General features: G+C 35.5%; 1 protein-coding gene across 3 annotated transcripts in view; it reads left to right on the top strand.

Moving 5' to 3' along the window:
* The window catches only part of LOC122808685 (solute carrier family 2, facilitated glucose transporter member 1-like), a 621,069-nt gene that overhangs the window by 321,987 nt on the left and 278,940 nt on the right, over positions 1 to 20,142 (top strand). For all 3 annotated transcript variants that reach the window (XM_044079667.1, XM_044079668.1, XM_044079666.1), the window contains 2 exons: positions 197 to 437; positions 4,515 to 4,677. In XM_044079667.1, coding sequence (XP_043935602.1) covers positions 197 to 437; positions 4,515 to 4,677 — 404 coding nt within the window. The remainder of the gene's footprint in view (positions 1 to 196; positions 438 to 4,514; positions 4,678 to 20,142) is intronic.

Below are 20,142 nucleotides of genomic sequence, written 5' to 3'. Positions count from 1 at the left end.
ATAAATAAATAAAAAAGATGTTGAAGTGATTTATTGCTGATTATAAATAACTGTTAATTATTTGATGCTCACAGTAAAAGTTAGGAGACTATGTTCATATCTCATTTGGCTTTCAATACATATACTCAAGTGCAGGAAGGCTAAAAGAACTGTGTTCTGTTAAACAAGCTGCACATGTCTTTTTTTATTTGCTTAGGAGGAACTCCATTCTTCTTACCAACATGCTGGCCATCTTGTCTGTTCTGCTAATGGGCTTCTCAAAGATGGCGGGATCTCCAGAGATGCTGATTATTGGACGCCTGGTGATTGGTCTGTACAGTGGACTTAGCATGGCCCTCATACCACTCTACATTCAAGAGGTGTCACCTACCGCTCTGAGGGGAGCCTTCTCTACCATGAACCAACTTTTCTACACTATTGGCATCTTCCTTGGACAGGTCAGAGTCTTCCTAATACCATCCATTTTAAGATATGAATAAGATAAGATATGAAGTTTATATGAAACATGTCTTACAGTAAACAGAGTATATATTGCTTTGTGGCACTGGCTATTTCTTCATGGCCATGTTTAAATATGTAGCATGTATCTGTATGTGGATATGAACACATATGTGTGTTAGCATAATTTTTTAGCTGCCAGTATCTCTCCCTGCGCACGTACCTCTCTGTAGCTGCACATGCCAGAATGTGCATTTATCGATCTGTGTGCTAACATATCTAATGCAACAAAGGAAAGCAAGAAAGGAACTGTTGTACTCCCTTTACTTGTTGTCTATCATATTATTCTAAGGAGAACTAATATATGCATTTCAAAGCAAAACGAGATGCCTGCAAAATAGTTCTACATAATTTTGAATCTATTGTTAACACAGTAATGTCTCTCTTTCTCTATCTCTGTATATATATATATATGTATGTATATAAGTATATATATATATATATATATATATATATATATATATATATATATATATATATATATATATATATGGGTCTACCTGATAACCCCAACATGCCAAAACACCAAAAATGAAATAACCAACATGACAAAACCGAAAAAAAAAGAAAGTTCAAAAACACAAAACTTCACATGCCCGACAAACCACAATCCCAACAATCAACAAAACAAATGATTTTCCCGAAAAACACACACACAACACAAGCACATCAAAAACCTTACAAACCTGCACTAAACCTTACATACACAACTATCTATGCACTAACCATAACCCAAACCCTAACCCTAAGGTTCGTCACTATCGCATACTTACCTTACCCGCACCCTAACCCTAACTCACTTAACCTGCCTCTAAACCTAAAGTCCATCACTATCGCACACTTACCTGACCCGCACCCTACCCTAATGTCCGTCACTATCACACACTTACCTTACCCACACCCTGACCCTAACGTCCGTCCCTATCGCACACTTACCTTAACATGTCGATGTTCTCAGCATCGGGATTCTCAACTGTCGGTCTTCTCCGTTGTTGATCTTCTGGTGTCGGTGTTCTCTTCATCGGCGTTTACAACTTTCGGCATTTTCAGGTAGACCCATATATATATATATATATATATATATATATATATATATATATATATATATATATATATATATATATATATATATATACACATATATATATATATATATATACACATACATACATATATATATATATATATATATATATATATATATATATATATATATATATATATATATATATATACACACACATATTTGTTTGAGATTGTCAGCGTCCCCATCTCTCTTTACCTCAGTTTTCATTATAACTATGGGACTCTGTCTCTCATTCAGTGTAACATTATAACTATGAGAACACTTCTAAAATTAGCAAACACTTTTAGCCACACAAATCCTCAGTTAAGAGATAGAGAGAGACCAAATTATTACACAAACTGGTGGTCAGGATGATTAAATATCATTATTTCAAAACTGTTTAAAAGCAACTCATGCCTCAGCTTATATTGCCTTCAATGTTACTAGTTTTGACTAATAAAAATGTACATTTATAGAGTTTAAGGAACGATTTGAGCAATTATCAAATGGCAACACTTATTATGCAAACCAATGAAAAGCAAATTTTAAACATCAAAAATGAATTCATTATTCATGTCTTAGGACACAAATTTTCTAATGTATAGTGTGCTTCATCAAAGCTGGATCTATATACAAGACAGCATCTGGAATATTGTACAAAATGAAAAATGTCAGACTGATGGATAATAATGACACGTTAGAAATTGCTGCGCTGAAATCAGACATATTATGAATATCTTTTATGTGTTACATGAGTCTGACCCTAGCAAAAATACAAGTTTGCCTTATATAGTATTTACATAGTATTTTGAACAGAGCATTTCAAACCATAAACCACAAATTTGATAACCTTTTCCAGTTTTTGTTGGATGTGCCAAATGTCCATTTATTTTCTACACAAAGGAAGTGTCCCATAAAAAGTAGACTAACCACTGTTTATGATCATTTACTGCTGAGTCAAGCAATTAGAGGTGTGTGTCGGAGTGGAAGAGGTGCTTTATGAGTGAAGGGGAATTTCTACATGAAACTTTTGGATTTAATCCCAGCAGTCTGTTCTTGGTTGCTGTATGAGTCTGAAGAATGGCTGATCACCCAGGGAAAGGGGTATTTTATGCCAAGTTGTCTTACCCAGTTTTATTCCATGCCACCACTCTCACAGTGCAATCTTCTTCTTCTTTCGGCTTTTCCCAGTTAGGGGTCGCCACAGTGGATCACCTGTCCGCTCATGATTGGCAGTGGAGTTTTATGATGTCGAGGTGCCAGCCCGGCACCCAACCTTCCACGGAAGGCACACACACACACACACACACACACACACACACACACACACACACACACACACACACACACACACACACACACACACACACACACACACACACACACACTCACACCTAGGGCCAATTTAGAGTGTACAATCCACCTTCAGCAGGTCTTTGGGATGTGGGAGGAAACCGGAGCACCCAGAGGAAACCCACACGACCACAGGGAGGACATGCATACTCTGCACAGAAGGCACCCAAGCTGAGAATTGAACCAGAGAACATCTTGCTGTGAGAGAAGGCACCCCAGCTGAGAATCAAACCAGAGAACCTCTTGCTGTGAGGCAGCAGTGCTAACCGCTGCACCACCGTGGCTGCCCTATCATCAAGGAAATTACAATTTTCAAATGCTACCAAAGTTCCATGAAGAGTTAATTGTGTCATAGTGAAATATACATATATACATATGTGTGTGTGCATGTGTGTGCATGTGTGTGTGTGTGTGTGTGTGTGTGTGTGTGTGTGTTTGTACACACTCAGGTAAGACAGTATTTATATGGTTAATCTTTGCCAGAACAATGCTCCCTTATGCAGTGCTAAATATCACCTCTCTCTTCTAACAGCCATTGTCATTCATGTCAGTTACCAAGTAATTCCAATTGTCTGTTCATCTGTCTCTTGAAAGAATTATAGTGATGCTCTTTACCCCATTTGACAATATGTATCTTCTATAATGATCTCTCCCTACCAAATGAAACATAATTTAACAGTGTACATCTCTGTATGGTGTATTAGGAAGCAGCTGTCATTCAGCTCCAGTGTTTGTGCAGGATATTGATCATGATCTACATCGCTGAATATGAATTTTGAAACAGAAAAATGAGGGAAGAGATCTGCAGACTGTGCAAGTATATATATATATATATATATATATATATATATATATATATATATATACAAAACAAAATATATAGAAAGAACAAAATAGTTCAAGATGCAAATGGAGCATAAAGATCACCATGTATATTTTATACTGACATAAAAAGGGCTGCTGCATATTACAACATCCTGGATGCTTTATAATGATGTTTAGGTAGATAAAGGAACCATTTGATGAACAAGAGTATTTGCAGTGGAGATCAGGTAAATATCAACATCCTTACTTACATGAATGGTATTATAACAGAAGGTAAGCACTAGTAATTGGGAGAAGGTAAAGTGAGAAGGTGAGTTAGAAATATCAGTACCATGATGATGTCTTCTGTGGTGGGTAGAAGGCTGATGCTTTGCCTTATGGGCAGCTGCAAATATTGAAATGAGCCTGTATTGAGCATGCCTGTGGCAGCTGTGCAGTATGTTGTCATATAACTCCAGAGATACTTGATGCATCCTGAACAGGTTGCTGTTTAGTCTGTGCCAACCTGAATGTGGGCTTTAGATTCCAACAATTTCTGAATTTGGATTTGGGTTATTTATTTAGTGTTCTGCATAATCCAACCTGGGAAATTTTGCACATCAGGCAGTATATAATTTTCAGCTGGACAAAGTTTAAAATTTTGGGCACATTGTGTGAAGGATAGGGGCTTCAACCACATCTGATGTGACCAGCTGGCCTGGCCTACATGATAGAAAGCATGAAAGGTACATTGTGTTTGCTGTGAGTATTGAACTGCAGTTTGTTTTCATAGGTTATGAGTCTCGAGGAAATGCTGGGTACTCCCAAACACTGGCCACTAATGCTGTCCTTGTCTGTGGTGCCGGCTGTCATTCAGTATACCTCACTCCCTTTCTGTCCTGAGAGTCCACGCTACCTTCTCATCAACAAGAACCAGGAGTACAGAGCATTAAGAGGTATGTGTGTAACTCACATTTTGTACTCAGTAGTTGCCTTGTGAGATAATTTAAATTGTTTTGATATAAAAATTTCTTCTGTTTCTGGAGACATTGGCATATTCTTAACCTTCTTATATTTGGTTGTCCAGCATCAGAATGAATTAAGAAATAAAGTTGTGTAAGTATTAGGAGATATATTTGACTTTAAGAAGGAGCAGAGTGGAAATTATTAGCAGTCAATGCACATTTGAGGGACCTCACAATTTACATGCCTACCTTTCATGTCTGTGCTCTGACTCTCCTTCTGCACTTTTATTTTTACCAGCACATAGCCTACAGACACTGCATCCACATAAGACAACAGATTTGCATATTCACTTCAGTTTGTTCCAGTTTTATTATTTTCTCCAGCAAAACTCTGCATCATGCTCTCCTGAATTTTGCTGGAAATTATTCCCAAGGTTTAACACTGACTGCTGTATTACTTCTTTCTGGGTCTGTATGATAATCCTTGCACTCTATGCATGGTAGAACCAACACCATCCCATGTCATATAGTACACAAAGAGTGAAGTTAAAATAAAGACAAAGGCAAGGATGTTTTCTTATGTATAACATGTGTTTATTTTAAATAATAAGTGAAAAAAACAAGAACACTCTATTTCACGAGGTGAGGCAGAGATGACATTTATTATCAAATGTGGTAACTGCTCTACCAGACTGTAGCCCTTACACAACCACATAGACAAGGAAAATACATTGAAGAATGTTAATAATTCTGTTTGTTAACCAGGTGGGCCCACTGGACACACAGTCCATTTTCAGGGGTGACCTAAAAGAAGTGGTGGGTTAAGTGACTTTTTAGGGTCACACAGTATGCAATGAGGACTGAGGGAATCAAACTTTGTACCATAGGAACTAGAGCTCACAACCTTAACCAACGTATAAACAGAACCTTTAAAATGATTACATGAAGTGGTACACAGAATATAAGTCATTTTGTAGTAAACCAGCTATAGATAATGATAAGGGCTGCTGAAGAAAATGTTAATATCCCAAAGAATCCTTCACATTCTTGTCTTTTTAAAAAAAAATAAGAATACGTTGCAGAAGAAAAAACAGTTACCAGCTGGAAATTCTTGATCTTCACCTATAAATGATTTCACCCTGTTTCTTAGTACCACCTAATGGTGGGTTGTGATATTTTCCAACTATGGTTAATACCCCCTTGAGAAACCAAAGTACAAAATGCACAGCAATATAGACTACTTTGTTTGTTTGTCTTTTCGGCTTTTCCCAGTAAGAGGTCACCACAGCGGAACTCTGGTCCGCTAATGATTGGCAATAGATTTTTATGGTGCCCAGTTGCCAGCCCGACACCCAACCTTCAGCGAAGGCACACCCATTTACGCATGTCTTTCGGAGGCCACTCGACCATGGGGAGGACATGCAGACTCCACACAGAAGGCACTCCCCGCACACTAGCTGAGAATCGAACGGGAGAACCTTTTGCTGTGTGGCAACAATGCAACCGCTGTACCACCACGGTTAACAATGCAACTGCTGTACCACCGCGGCTGTCCATGCACAACAATTACAAAAAAGTGCACACTAGTTATGTAGCCCTTACAACTGAAAAAATGCTTTTAAATTGGGTAGCAGTGTTGAAACAACTTCATTCAATATGTATATATATATATATATATATATATATATATATATATATATATATATATATATATGTATATTCATATACATATATATATATATATATATATATATATATATATATATATATATATATATATATGGGTTCCCTTCACATGGTCAACATTTCAGAATGTCGACATTCATATGGCCGAGACCATATGATCGACATTCGAAATGTCGATCATGCGGAACAGACATCTCCATACAGTGCAGAATGGAAAGATTTTCATCTTCCACACTGTAGTGCGATCTCGGAGTTGGTATATTAAAGTTCCGGGGTGTGGCATAGCCTCCCTGCTAGCAGCATGAAGGTGAGTTTTTTTGTGTTTTTTATTTTTATTGTATGGTTGACATTTCGAATGTCGATCATATGGTCTCGGCCATATGAATGTCAACATTCTGAAATGTCGACCATATGAAGTAGATCTATATATATATATATATATATGTATATATAGATATATATATATATATATATATACATATATACATATATATATATATTTGTAAAAAGCACCACTGAACCAAGCACAAATAAATCCAGGTCCTGGAAGATTTAAAGGCTTTAATTCCAAAGCTCCAAGATAAAATGTAACAAGCCAACACTCCAAACAGATGCTGATAATCCAATAACGTTTACACAGGAACGTTTTCGTCACCAACTTCATCAGTAAAACTCTCCATATTGTGAAACAAATGCTTAAATACAACATTTGAAATGTGTCATAGCCCAATAGACCAATCATGTAACACACTGTTTCTTGAAAGGTAATTAGTCAATTTGAGTGTAAAAGAGCATAAAATGAACAATGAAGTAAAACATATATATTGTAGAATTTCAAACAATTATTTAAAATTCAACCTAACTCCACAAAATACTTTAATTATATTCAATAAATATTTAAAACTTTTAAAAAACATTGTAATGAATCTTATAGAAGCTGAAAGCTTCTTTGTAACAAGAAACAAAACTCCATCTAGTGGCTAAAATTGAAACTACATCTGAATACTATAAACATATATCAAAGAATTAAAATACAAATGAATATATAGGAACTGAATTGCTTTAAAAATGTTAAAATTATAACTTTGCTGCTCTCAGCTTTAATACTGGAGCTATGGATACCATGTCATTAAGTCCAAAGTTTCTATTCGCATCCAAAAGCAATTGCCAGTACAATTCTTTATATTCAATAAGTGCTTCCCACATACACCCCTAGGATTAGTGGGAACAACCTCTAGAATAAAAACTGATATCCTGGGGTCTCACATTGTATTGAATGCTTACTAAGTGCATTTTTCATTTTTCACCTAACATCATATAAATGTATTCTTTGTCTAAGCCTTCTTTCACTCTTACCAACATAGGAACACTTTTTACAAATAGCTATATAAATGATGCCATAGGTGTCACAATTGGCAAAAGAATTTAGATGCAAAGTCATATTTCTTGCTTGTAAATACATGGTATTTCCACATATTAAATGTGTACAATAATTACATTTTCCACATTTAAATAATCCTTTCTTTTGTTTACTACTTTTGTTAATAGAAAAGGCATTCAGACTTCCTTCCAAAATGTTTTTAATATTTCTGCCTTTACGATAAATATAAGTTAATTCTTTATCAAATATATGTTCTAAATCTGAGAACTTGGAAAAACTATTCCATTCCCTAGAAAAAATGTTCCTAACCAACACGGATTGTTCACAGAAGGTAGAAATAAAACCTGTCGTCTCATCCACCTGTTGCTGTTTCTGCTGTTGAATTGGGACCAAACAAGCATCCTTGCCCAATATAGGGCAAAGGAATCTAGTCTTTTCTTTTTACTTCATCAAGTACTTTATTAAATAAATCTAAAGGATAACCTCTCCTAGTAAACAAATTCCGTAAAATTCAGTTTCTTCCAAAAATACTTTATTGTCGGAAGTCATTCTACTCAATCTCACTAGTTGCCCTTTTAAAACTCCCTTCTTCTGATGTGGAGGGTGGCAACTAGTGTAGTGCAAGTAGGAATTGGAGAAGGTTTCCTTTCTATAAATACTTGATGTAAACTCTCCTTTACTTTTCCAATACAAACGTCTAAGTATCTTAATTCTTGATAGTTGAAGTTACTAGTAAACTTCAAAAACTTGAAGTATTGTTGGCGTAGGTTAAGAGGGTGTTGAACTGTTCATTGTTCCCCTTCCAGAAAAACATAAATCATCCAAAACCTTGTATATAACACACATTCATTTAATAACGGAGAATTAAGAAGAAATTTTTCCTCCCAAAATGCCATAACTATATTGGCACAATGTGCCCCATTACAACTTTTTCTTGTTTGAAATATTCTCCTGGAAGTAGATAAAATTGTTTTTAATACTACTTCCATCAATGTCAAAATATTTCTAAAATCAATGTGTGTCATCTTTTTACTTTCAACCAATTTTTCTTCGAACCAAAGTAACCCCAAATCATGGGGTATACAACCAAACAAGTCAATTACATCCATAGTGCCAAAGATATGTCTTCAGTATATAAAAATTTTTCTCAAAAGATCCCACAGATCTTTTAGAATATTGTCACGACCTTCTAAAACATTTTTAATCTTATGGTCAACAAACTTAGCTAAAGGGGCTGTTATTGAGCCCTCAGCTGACACTATGGGTCTGAGGGGTGGATCAAGACTATTCTTATGCACTTTGGGGATTCCAAAATGCAAGGAATTTTGGGTTTCTCCACTACCAAATATTTGTATGTTTTATGGTCAATAGACCCTTCCATTAACATATCCTGTAGTAGCAACTGAATTTTTCTGTATGCTATATTTACTTCATTGATGGATACCCTAGAATATTTGTCTGAGTCATTTAATAAATCCATCATCTTTCCTTCATATTGGATTGTCTCCATAACCACCACCTTATCAGGCTTCATTACCCGTGAGCCAGGATTATTACTAATAACTCTTAAGGTATTCTTTTCATCTTGTGTCAAATTGGAATAAGAATGTCTTGTTGTTAACTGAGTTCTTTCCACCTTTAATTCAAAATTTTTTAATTGGGGTGTATAGGTGGGTTAAATGTACTTTTCGTTGTAATAAATTTTTATCTAAAGATCCACCCTTGAAAAAAGCTCTAAATTCTTTTTCCGAATGAACAACTTGATATCTACCAACAATTTAAAATGTCAATTTTCTGTGTAGGAATAAAGGTGAACCCTTTCGAGAACAAATCAAACCAAGACTTGTCTATTTGTACATTTGAATAATTAAAGATGTTGAATCCATCATAACTCCAAGTGTACTTGTTGTTAGTGATACCTTTGGTTAGTTCCAAAACTGTTGGTTCCTCTGAAATGGTCTCCCCCTCCCCTGTAGTTTTTGAATTGTAAAATACTTTACCTTGATTCATTAACCTCTCTGACCTTCTAAGGGGGTATTGATCAGACTCTAGTATCTGGTCTTGTACTTCCCATTTTCACATTCTCCCCAACCATAGTCACATGTGTCTTGTCTACCCCAATTACCATAACTGTTTCTAAATGTAGTTTTTGGTTTTGGGTATTGTGTATTATTCTTATACTCTTCCTGGTCCCTTTTAATTTTACCAATCTTTCTACTTTGAACATCTTTACATTTTCATCCACACTTTTAAATACATTCTGATATTTTAATTTATTTTCTTCTACTGTATATAGCAAGTCACTCAGAAGTGCTTTGTTAATATTGTCAATATCCAACTGTAACTTTTCCATTAACCTCTCATTGTTCCTAATAATAGCCTTCATAATGTTGAACCCACAATTGTAAATAGTAACCAGTTCTTTACTAAATTCTGTTCCATCCAAAACATTGTTAGGGTATTTACAAACCCTCAAACCTTTAGGAACAATATTGAGGGAAATACAATGTTTAAGATAGTCATTGTCAATGTCCAAAGTCTTGTATTTGACCAAATAATATTCAAAATCATTTAGTAAGGTAAAAAATGAAACACTATGTTTAACTGAGACATTCTCAGAATTAAAGTCATATTTGGTTTTAAACAGTCAGAAAACAGTTTTGTGTACCTGCAACCTTGGTTTGTTTGTCCCCAGCACCTTGGTGCTGTCTTCTTTGACTTTTAGGTCTAACTGCCACAGCATCAGCGTTGTTGGCACCAGTATTATCCACTGTTATATGAGGAAAGCCCTCCAAACTATTGTCAAAGCTGGCTCTCTTCAGCAAAACAAACCTCAGTGTTTGAATTGTTTAAAACAATCTCCTTATTAGTAGAACGAACAGGTATTGCTTCCTGATTCCCTGGTATTTTCATGGAAGAAGCAAGCGTAACAAACGATTGACTGAGAGGCGTCAATAAGCCAATCAATTGCGTTAGTTGACCAATCAACTTACCAGTTCTCCTGTCTCTGAACCCCTAGGACCAAGATCTGCAACTGATAAAAGTTAAAGAGCAAGTAGTGAAAACACAAACTTGTAAAAGCACCACTGAACCAAGCACAAATAAATCCAGGTCCTGGAAGATTTAAAGGCTTTAATTCCAAAGCTCCAAGATAAAATGTAACAAGCCAACACTCCAAACAGATGCTGATAATCCAATAACGTTTACACAGGAACGTTTTAGTCACCAACTTCATCAGTAAAACTCTCCATATTGTGAAACAAATGCTTAAATACAACATTTGAAATGTGTCATAGCCCAAGACCAATCATGTAACACACTGTTTCTTGAAAGGTAATTAGTCAATTTGAGTGTAAAAGAGCATAAAATGAACAATGAAGTAAAACATATATATTGTAGAATTTCAAACAATTATTTAAAATTCAACCTAACTCCACAAAATACTTTAATTATATTCAATAAATATTTAAAACTTTTAAAATACATTGTAATGTATCTTATAGAATCTGAAAGCTTCTTTGTAACAAACAAAACTCCATCTAGTGGCTAAAATTGAAACTACATCTGAATACTATAAACATATATCAAAGAATTAAAATACAAATGAATATATAGGAACTGAATTGCTTTAAAAATGTTAAAATTATAACTTTGCTGCTCTCAGCTTTAATACTGGAGCTATGGATACCATGTCATTAAGTCCAAAGTTTCTAAAGCAATTGCCAGTACAATTCTTTATATTCAATAAGTGCTTCCACATACCACCCCTAGGATTAGTGGGAACAACCTCTAGAATAAAAACTGATATCCTGGGGTCTCACATTGTATTGAATGCTTACTAAACACTAATTTTTTCATTTTCACCCTAACATCATATAAATGCTCGTATATTCTTTGTCTAAGCCTTCTTTCACTCTTACCAACATAGAAAGAGGAACACTTTTTACAAATAGCTATATAAATGATGCCATAGGTGTCACAATTGGCAAAAGAATTTAGATGCAAAGTCATATTTCTTGCTTGTAAATACATGGTATTTCCACATATTAAATGTGTACAATAATTACATTTTCCACATTTAAATAATCCTTTCTTTTGTTTACTACTTTTGTTAATAGAAAAGGCATTCAGACTTCCTTCCAAAATGTTTTTAATATTTCTGCCGATAAATATAAGTTAATTCTTTATCAAATATATGTTCTAAATCTGAGAACTTGGAAAAACTATTCCATTCCCTAGAAAAAATGTTCCTAACCAACACGGATTGTTCACAGAAGGTAGAAATAAAACCTGTCGTCTCATCCACCTGTTGCTGTTTCTGCTGTTGAATTGGGACCAAACAAGCATCCTTGCCCAATATAGGGGCAAAGGAATCTAGTCTTTTCTTTTTTACTTCATCAAGTACTTTATTAAATAAATCTAAAGGATAACCTCTCCTAGTAAACAAATATTCAGTTTCTTCCAAAAATACTTTATTGTTCATTCTACTCAATCTCACTAGTTGCCCTTTTAAAACTCCCTTCTTCTGATGTGGAGGGTGGCAACTAGTGTGGAGAAGGTTTCCTTTCTATAAATACTTGATGTAAACTCTCCTTTACTTTTCCAATACAAGCGTCTAAGTATCTTAATTCTTGATAGTTGAAGTTACTAGTAAACTTCAAAAACTTGAAGTATTGTTGGCGTAGGTTAAGAGGGTGTTGAACTGTTCATTGTTCCCCTTCCAGAAAAACATAAATCATCCAAAACCTTGTATATAACACACATTCATTTAATAACGGAGAATTAAGAAGAAATTTTTCCTCCCAAAATGCCATAACTATATTGGTATGCATTGAAATATTCTCCTGGAAGTAGATAAAATTGTTTTAATACTACTTCCATCAATGTCAAAGTATTTCTAAAATCAATGTGTGTCATCTTTTTACTTTCAACCAATTTTCTTGAACCAAAGTAACCCCAAATCATGGGGTATACAACCAAACAAGTCAATTACATCCATAGTGCCAAAAGATATGTCTTCAGTTTTCTCAAAAGATCCCAATCTTTTAGAATATTGTCACGACCTTCTAAAACATTTTAATCTTATGGTCAACAAACTTAGCTAAAGGGGCTGTTATTGAGCCCTCAGCTGACACTATGGGTCTGAGGGGTGGATCAAGACTATTCTTATGCACTTTGGGGATTCCAAAATGCAAGGAATTTTGGGTTTCTCCACTACCAAATATTTGTATGTTTTATGGTCAATAGACCCTTCCATTAACATATCCTGTAGTAGCAACTGAATTTTTCTGTATGCTATATTTACTTCATTGATGGATACCCTAGAATATTTGTCTGAGTCATTTAATAAATCCATCATCTTTCCTTCATATTGGATTGTCTCCATAACCACCACCCCTTATCAGGCTTCATTACCCGTAGGCCAGGATTATTACTAATAACTCTTAAGGTATTCTTTTCATCTTGTGTCAAATTGGAATAAGAATGTCTTGTTGTTAACTGAGTTCTAATTTCGTTTCCACCTTTAATTCAAAATTTTTAATGTTAAATGTACTTTTAGTTGTAATAAATTTTTATCTAAAGATCCACCCTTGAAAAAAAGCTCTAAATTCTTTTTCCGAATGAACAACTTGATATCTACCAACAATTTAAAAATGTCAATTTTCTGTGTAGGAATAAAGGTGAACCCTTTCGAGAACAAATCAAACCAAGACTTGTCTATTTGTACATTTGAATAATTAAAGATGTTGAATCCATCATAACTCCAAGTGTACTTGTTGTTAGTGATACCTTTGGTTAGTTCCAAAACTGTTGGTTCCTCTGAAATGGTCTCCCCCTCCCCCTTCCCCTGTAGTTTTTTGAATTGTAAAATACTTTACCTTGATTCATTAACCTCTCTGACCTTCTAAGGGGGGGGTATTGATCAGACTCTAGTATCTGGTCTTGTACAAATAGACAAGTCTTGGTTTGATTTGTTCTCGAAAGGGTTCACCTTTATTCCTACACAGAAAATTGACATTTTTAAATTGTTGGTAGATATCAAGTTGTTCATTCGGAAAAAGAATTTAGAGCTTTTTTTCAAGGGTGGATCTTTAGATAAAAATTCCCATTTATTACAACGAAAAAGTACATTTAACCCACCTATACACCAATTAAAAAATTTTGAATTAAAGGTGGAAAACGAAATTAGAACTCAGTTAACAACAAGACATTCTTATTCCAATTTGACACAAGATGAAAAGAATAAATGAAGCCTGATAAGGGGTGGCGGTGGTTATGGAGACAATCAATATGAAGGAAAGATGATGGATTTATTAAATGACGCAGACAAATAGTCTAGGGTATCCATCAATGAAGTAAATATAGCATACAGAAAAATTCAGTTGCTACTACAGGATATGTTAATGGAAGGTCTATTGACCATAAAACATACAAATATTTGGTAGTGGAGAAACCCAAAATTCCTTGCATTTTGGAATCCCCAAGTGCATAAGAATAGTCTTGATCCACCTCAGACCCATAGTGTCAGCTGAGGGCTCAATAACAGCCCCTTAGCTAAGTTTGTTGACCATAAGATTAAAAATGTTTTAGAAGGCGTGACAATATTCTAAAAGATTCGTGGGATCTTTTGAGAAAAATTGCCGCTTTTATATACTGAAGACATATCTTTTGGCACTATGGATGTAATTGACTTGTTTGGTTGTATACCCCATGATTTGGGGTTACTTTGGTTCAAGAAAATTGGTTGAAAGTAAAAGATGACACACATTGATTTTAGAAATACTTTGACATTGATGGAAGTAGTATTAAAAACAATTTTATCTACTTCCAGGAGAATATTTCAAACAAGAAAAATATAGTTATGGCATTTTGGGAGGAAAAATTTCTTCTTAATTCTCCGTTATTAAATGAATGTGTGTTATATACAAGGTTTTGGATGATTTATGTTTTTCTGGAAGGCAATGAACAGTTCAATACTTCAAGTTTTTGAAGTTTACTAGTAACTTCAACTATCAAGAATTAAGATACTTAGACGTTTGTATTGGAAAAAGTAAAGGAGAGTTTACATCAAGTATTTATAGAACTACACTAGTTGCCACCCTCCACATCAGAAGAAGGGAGTTTTAAAAGGGCAACTAGTGAGAGGTTATCCTTTAGATTTATTTAATAAAGTACTTGATGAAGTAAAAGAAAAGACTAGATTCCTTTGCCCTATATTGGGCAAGGATGCTTGTTTGGTCCCAATTCAACAGCAGAAACAGCAACAGGTGGATGAGAACAATCCGTGTTGGTTAGGAACATTTTTCTAGGAATGGAATAGTTTTCCAAGTTCTCAGATTTAGAACATATATTTGATAAAGAATTAACTTACATTTATCGTAAAGGCAGAAATATTAAAACATTTTGGAAGGAAGTCTGAATGACAAAAGTAGTAAACAAAAGAAAGGATTATTTAAATGTGGAAAATGTAATTATTGTACACATTTAATATGTGGAAATACCATGTATTTACAAGCAAGAAATATGACTTTGCATCTAAAGACACCTATGGCATCATTTATATAGCTATTTGTAAAAGTGTTCCTCTTTCTATGTTGGTAAGAGTGAAAGAAGGCTTAGACAAAGAATATCATTTATATGATGTTAGGGTGAAAATGAAAATGCACTTAGTAAGCATTCAATACAATGTGAGACCCCAGGATATCAGTTTTTATTCTCTTATTGAATATAAAGAATTGTACTGGCAATTGCTTTGGATAAACTTTGGACTTAATGACATGGTATCCATAGCTCCAGTATTAAAGCTGAGAGTTATAATTTTAACATTTTAAAGCAATTCAGTTCCTATATATTCATTTGTATTTTAATTCTTTGATATATGTTTATAGTATTCAGATGTAGTTTCAATTTTAGCCACTAGATGGAGTTTTGTTTCTTGTTACAAAGAAGCTTTCAGCTTCTATAAGATTCATTACAATGTTTTTAAAAGTTTTAAATATTTATTGAATATAATTAAAGTATTTTGTGGAGTTAGGTTGAATTTTAAATAATTGTTTGAAATTCTACAATATATGTTTTACTTCATTGTTCATTTTATGCTCTTTACACTCAAATTGACTAATTACCTTTCAAGAAACAGTGTGTTTTCAAATGTTGTATTTAAGCATTTGTTTCACAATATGGAGAGTTTTACTGATGAAGTTGGAACGTTCCTGTGTAAACGTTATTGGATTATCAGCATCTGTTTGGAGTGTTGGCTTGTTACATTTTATCTTGGAGCTTTGGAATTAAAGCCTTTAAATCTTCCAGGACCTGGATTTATTTGTGCTTGGTTCAGTGGTGCTTTTTTCTTTTACAAGTTTGTGTTTTCACTACTTGCTCTTTAACTTTATATATATATATATATATATATATATATATATATGGGTCTACCTGAGAACGTCGACAGCTGAGAACGCCGACAACGAGAACACCGACGCCAGAAGATCGACAATTGAGAAGACCGACGGATGAAAACACCGACGCTGAGAACACCGACATGGGAAAAGGCTGTGTAAGTATGCGGTAGTGACGGACGTTAGGGTGCGAGTAAGGTAAGTGTGCGATATTGACGGTCTGTAGGGATAGGGGTGGGTTAAGTGAGTTAGGGTTAGGGCGCGGGTTAGGTAAGTGTGCGGTAGTGATAGTCTTTGGGTTAGGGCGGGTTAAGTGTGTTAGGGTTAGGCGGGTTAGGTAAGTGTGCGGTAGTGATAGTCTTTGGGTTAGGGGCGGGTTAAGTGAGTTAGGGTTAGGCGGGTTAGGTAAGTGTGCGGTAGTGATAGTCTTTGGGTTAGGGTGGGTTAAGTGAGTTAGGGTTAGGGCGCGGGTTAGGTAAGTGTGTGATAGTGACGGACCTTAGGGTTAGGGTTTGGGTTAAGGTTGTAGATAGTTGTGTATGTGAGGTTTAGTGTGGGTTTGTAAGGATTTTGGTGTGCTTGTGTTGTGTGTGTGCTTTTTGGACAGGGGATTTGTTTTGATGTGCTGTCGGTAAAATGGTTGTCGATGTTGTGGCTTGTCGATCTTGTGTACTGTCGGTTATGTGGTGTCGGTAAACTGGTTGTCGATGTTGTGGCTTGTCGACGTTGTCAGGTAGACCTATATATATATATATATATATATATATATATATATATATATATATATATATATGTATTAGACACTGAGCAGGAGAGTGTGCAGATTTGCACTTTTTTCACTCTGGAAGATACATTCATGTCTGTTAATACCAAAGCCAAGATGTTGTCCATTATGATGAGGTAGCAACCATCCAATGAACAAACAGAACCACTATGTATTGTAGTTCATTCTCAGCTTACTGAAAAACACCTGGACCTGAAAATTGGTCAGGCAGCTGTTAAACAGATCGTTGCCATTTGTAGTTATGAGCATATAAGACAAACACAATTAGCTACAATTTTCATAGCATGAAAAATCCAAGCTATGGTAATTTATAAATTAATCTAAAAGGTAGGAAAGGCATTAATGGTAGGCAAGACTGAACAGTCAGAACAAACATAAGAAATTTTAAAGATGCTCAGAAATTCTCATGTACCACACATATTGATTTTCTTGCAAAAAAAAAGAAAAGTCTCAAAACCAACTAAACATGACACCAACTACCAAGCAGTCAACATCGTGTTTATTATGTAGTTCACAATGTAAAATAATTTTGAAGGCAGGTCATAAGTAGAACTTCACCATTTTCCTTCCTCTCTTGTCTTAAGAAGTTTGTTTTGCACCCTAGCAATAACAATATTATTTATGTGGTGTGAATTAGATAATGCTTGGAGAGAAATGCTAATAGGCATGTCACAATTTATAAAGCACATTTTGAACTGTATTCAGAAAAGGTTATCATTAGCCTTTGTCAAATGTGAAAGTTCATGGCAGTTTGAAGGCCCTGTTTTTAGGACGGTGCTGTGGCACTTGAGGTATAAGAGAATGAAATCCACCTTAGGAAGTCAGTGTTTTGTTGATATCACTAGGAGCAGACATACATGACTTGTGTCTAATTTACAAATGGCATGCAGTAAGACCAACAAACCAACAACAAATGCTATCACCCCCAGTTGTCTAGATTTCAGAGGAGACATGAGACTTCACAAAGATATGGCGTGCTTATATTCATACCGTACAATCGCATGACCAGTAATACCGGGTGTCACTAATGAACCATATATGTATCAATGAAGAATTTAATGAATAGAAGTCACCAAAAAAGAAGAAAAGACCATCCCCCTCAATGTGTCATTTAATCATGTCATTTTTGTCATCTCTCATAGGTTTGTAGTGCTCTATGTCCGTCTGAAATGAATTGAGAACAGTGAAGTCTGAGAAAGGAAAATATTTAGTGTTTTATATAACATTATTTCCTTAGAAGTAAAATCCACATTGTTTCAAGATAGATCCTGACAACTTAAGTCTGTGTTAAGATATTTCCAATGTGGAAGATCAGAGTTTGTACCTAATAAGAAAAGGCACAGATGAAGGGTCTGCAGACTCTTTATTTAGCGAAATAGCACAGAGGTACTTAGTTTTACTTAGTTAATGGCTATAGTGTGATAGATAACAAAACGTTTAGTCTTAAGCTTTTACAGCTTAAAAATGATTACAGGGACTTTGTCTGAGAAGACAAGACCATGACTGCTTAGTCTCCCACATACATGTGTTCTGTTACAATAAAGGAGATTATTATACTCTGCTAAACTGTGTTACATGAAATTATTTTTGACCATAACATGATACATGAAATTATTTTTGACCATAACATGATACACCAAGCAAGTGGATTTTTTTTATAATTTATTACAATAAAAACTGGTCTGACAGTTTCTTGAATTCATTATTTCTGTATTATGGGCTATAGTCAGAGAAAAGTGCATCAGACATTAAATATCCAGAGAACAAAACTTTAGCTCCATAGCTAGTGCCAACACTTGTTGTTTCCTATTGCTTCACAGCCTTTAAATACTGAGGACACAGTTACAAATGCAATCTCTAAACTAAAACAAATCTGTTTCATTTTTAGAGAATGAGAGGGAGAGAAGGTTGGATGATGAGCGGATAGTGAATCATGAAGTGCAGTGGATTAGCAAGGAGGAAGTAAGGATAGCTATGAAGAGGATGAAGAATGGAAAGGCTGTTGGTCCAGATGACATACCTGTGGAAGCATGGAGGTGTTTAGGTAAAATGGCAGTGGAGTTTTTAACTAGATTGTTTAATGAAATCTTGGAAAGTGAGAGGATGCCTGAGGAATGGAGAAAAAGTGTTTTGGTACCAATTTTTAAGAATAAAGGTGATGTGCAGAGCTGTAGTAACTACAGAGGGATTAAACTGATCAGTCACAGCATGAAGTTATGGGAAAGAGTAGTGGAAGCTAGGTTAAGAAGGGATGTGATGATTAGTGATCAGCAGTATGGTTTCATGCCAGGAAAGAGCACTACAGATGCGATGTTTGCTCTGAGAGTGTTGATGGAGAAGTATAGAGAAGGTCAGAAAGAGTTGCATTTTGTCTTTGTGGACTTAGAGAAAGCATATGACAGGGTGCCTAGAGAGGAGTTGTGGTATTGTATGAGGAAGTCGGGAGTGTCAGAGAAGTATGTAAGAGTGGTGCAGGATATGTACGAGGGTAGTGTGACAGTGGTGAGGTCTGCGGTGGGAGTGACGGATGCGTTTAAGGTGGAGGTGGGAGTACATCAAGGATCAGCTCTGAGCCCTTTCTTATTTGCAATGGTGATGGACAGGTTGACAGACGAGATCAGACAGGAGTCCCTGTGGACTATGATGTTTGCAGATGACATTGTGATCTGTAGTGAGAGTAGGGAACAGGTGGAGGAGACCCTGGAGAGGTGGAGATATGCTCTAGAGAGAAGAGGAATAAGGGTCAGCAGGACTAAGACAGAATATATGTGTGTGAATGAGAGGGAGGATAGAAGAATGGTGAAGATGCAGGGAGTAGAGGTGGCAAAGGTGGATGAGTTTAAATACTTGGGATCAACAGTTCAGAGTAATGGTGAGTGTGGAAGAGTGATGAAGAAGAGAGTACAGGCAGGATGGAGTGGGTGGAGAAGAGTATCAGGAGTGGTTTGTGACAGACGAGTACCAGTAAGAGTGAAAGTGTAGGTCTACAAGAGGGTAGTGAGATCAGCTGTTATCTGTGTTGGAGACAGTGGCATTGACAAAAAGGCAGGAGTCAGAGCTTGACGTGGCAGAGTTGAAGATGTTAAGGTTTGCACTGAGTGAGACTAGGATGGACAGGATTAGGAATAGGTATATTAGAGGGTCAGCCCAGGTTGGAAGGTTTGGAGACAAAGCCAGAGAGGCAAGATTACGTTGGTTTGGACATGTGC

This window comes from Protopterus annectens, chromosome 8.part0 (assembly GCF_019279795.1).
Source record: "Protopterus annectens isolate FY-2018-M chromosome 8.part0, PAN1.0, whole genome shotgun sequence".
In the NCBI taxonomy this organism is placed as follows: Eukaryota; Metazoa; Chordata; order Ceratodontiformes; family Protopteridae; genus Protopterus; species Protopterus annectens.
The sequence above is the reverse complement of the archived record's forward strand: the minus strand, read 5'-3'. Positions and strand labels throughout refer to the sequence as shown.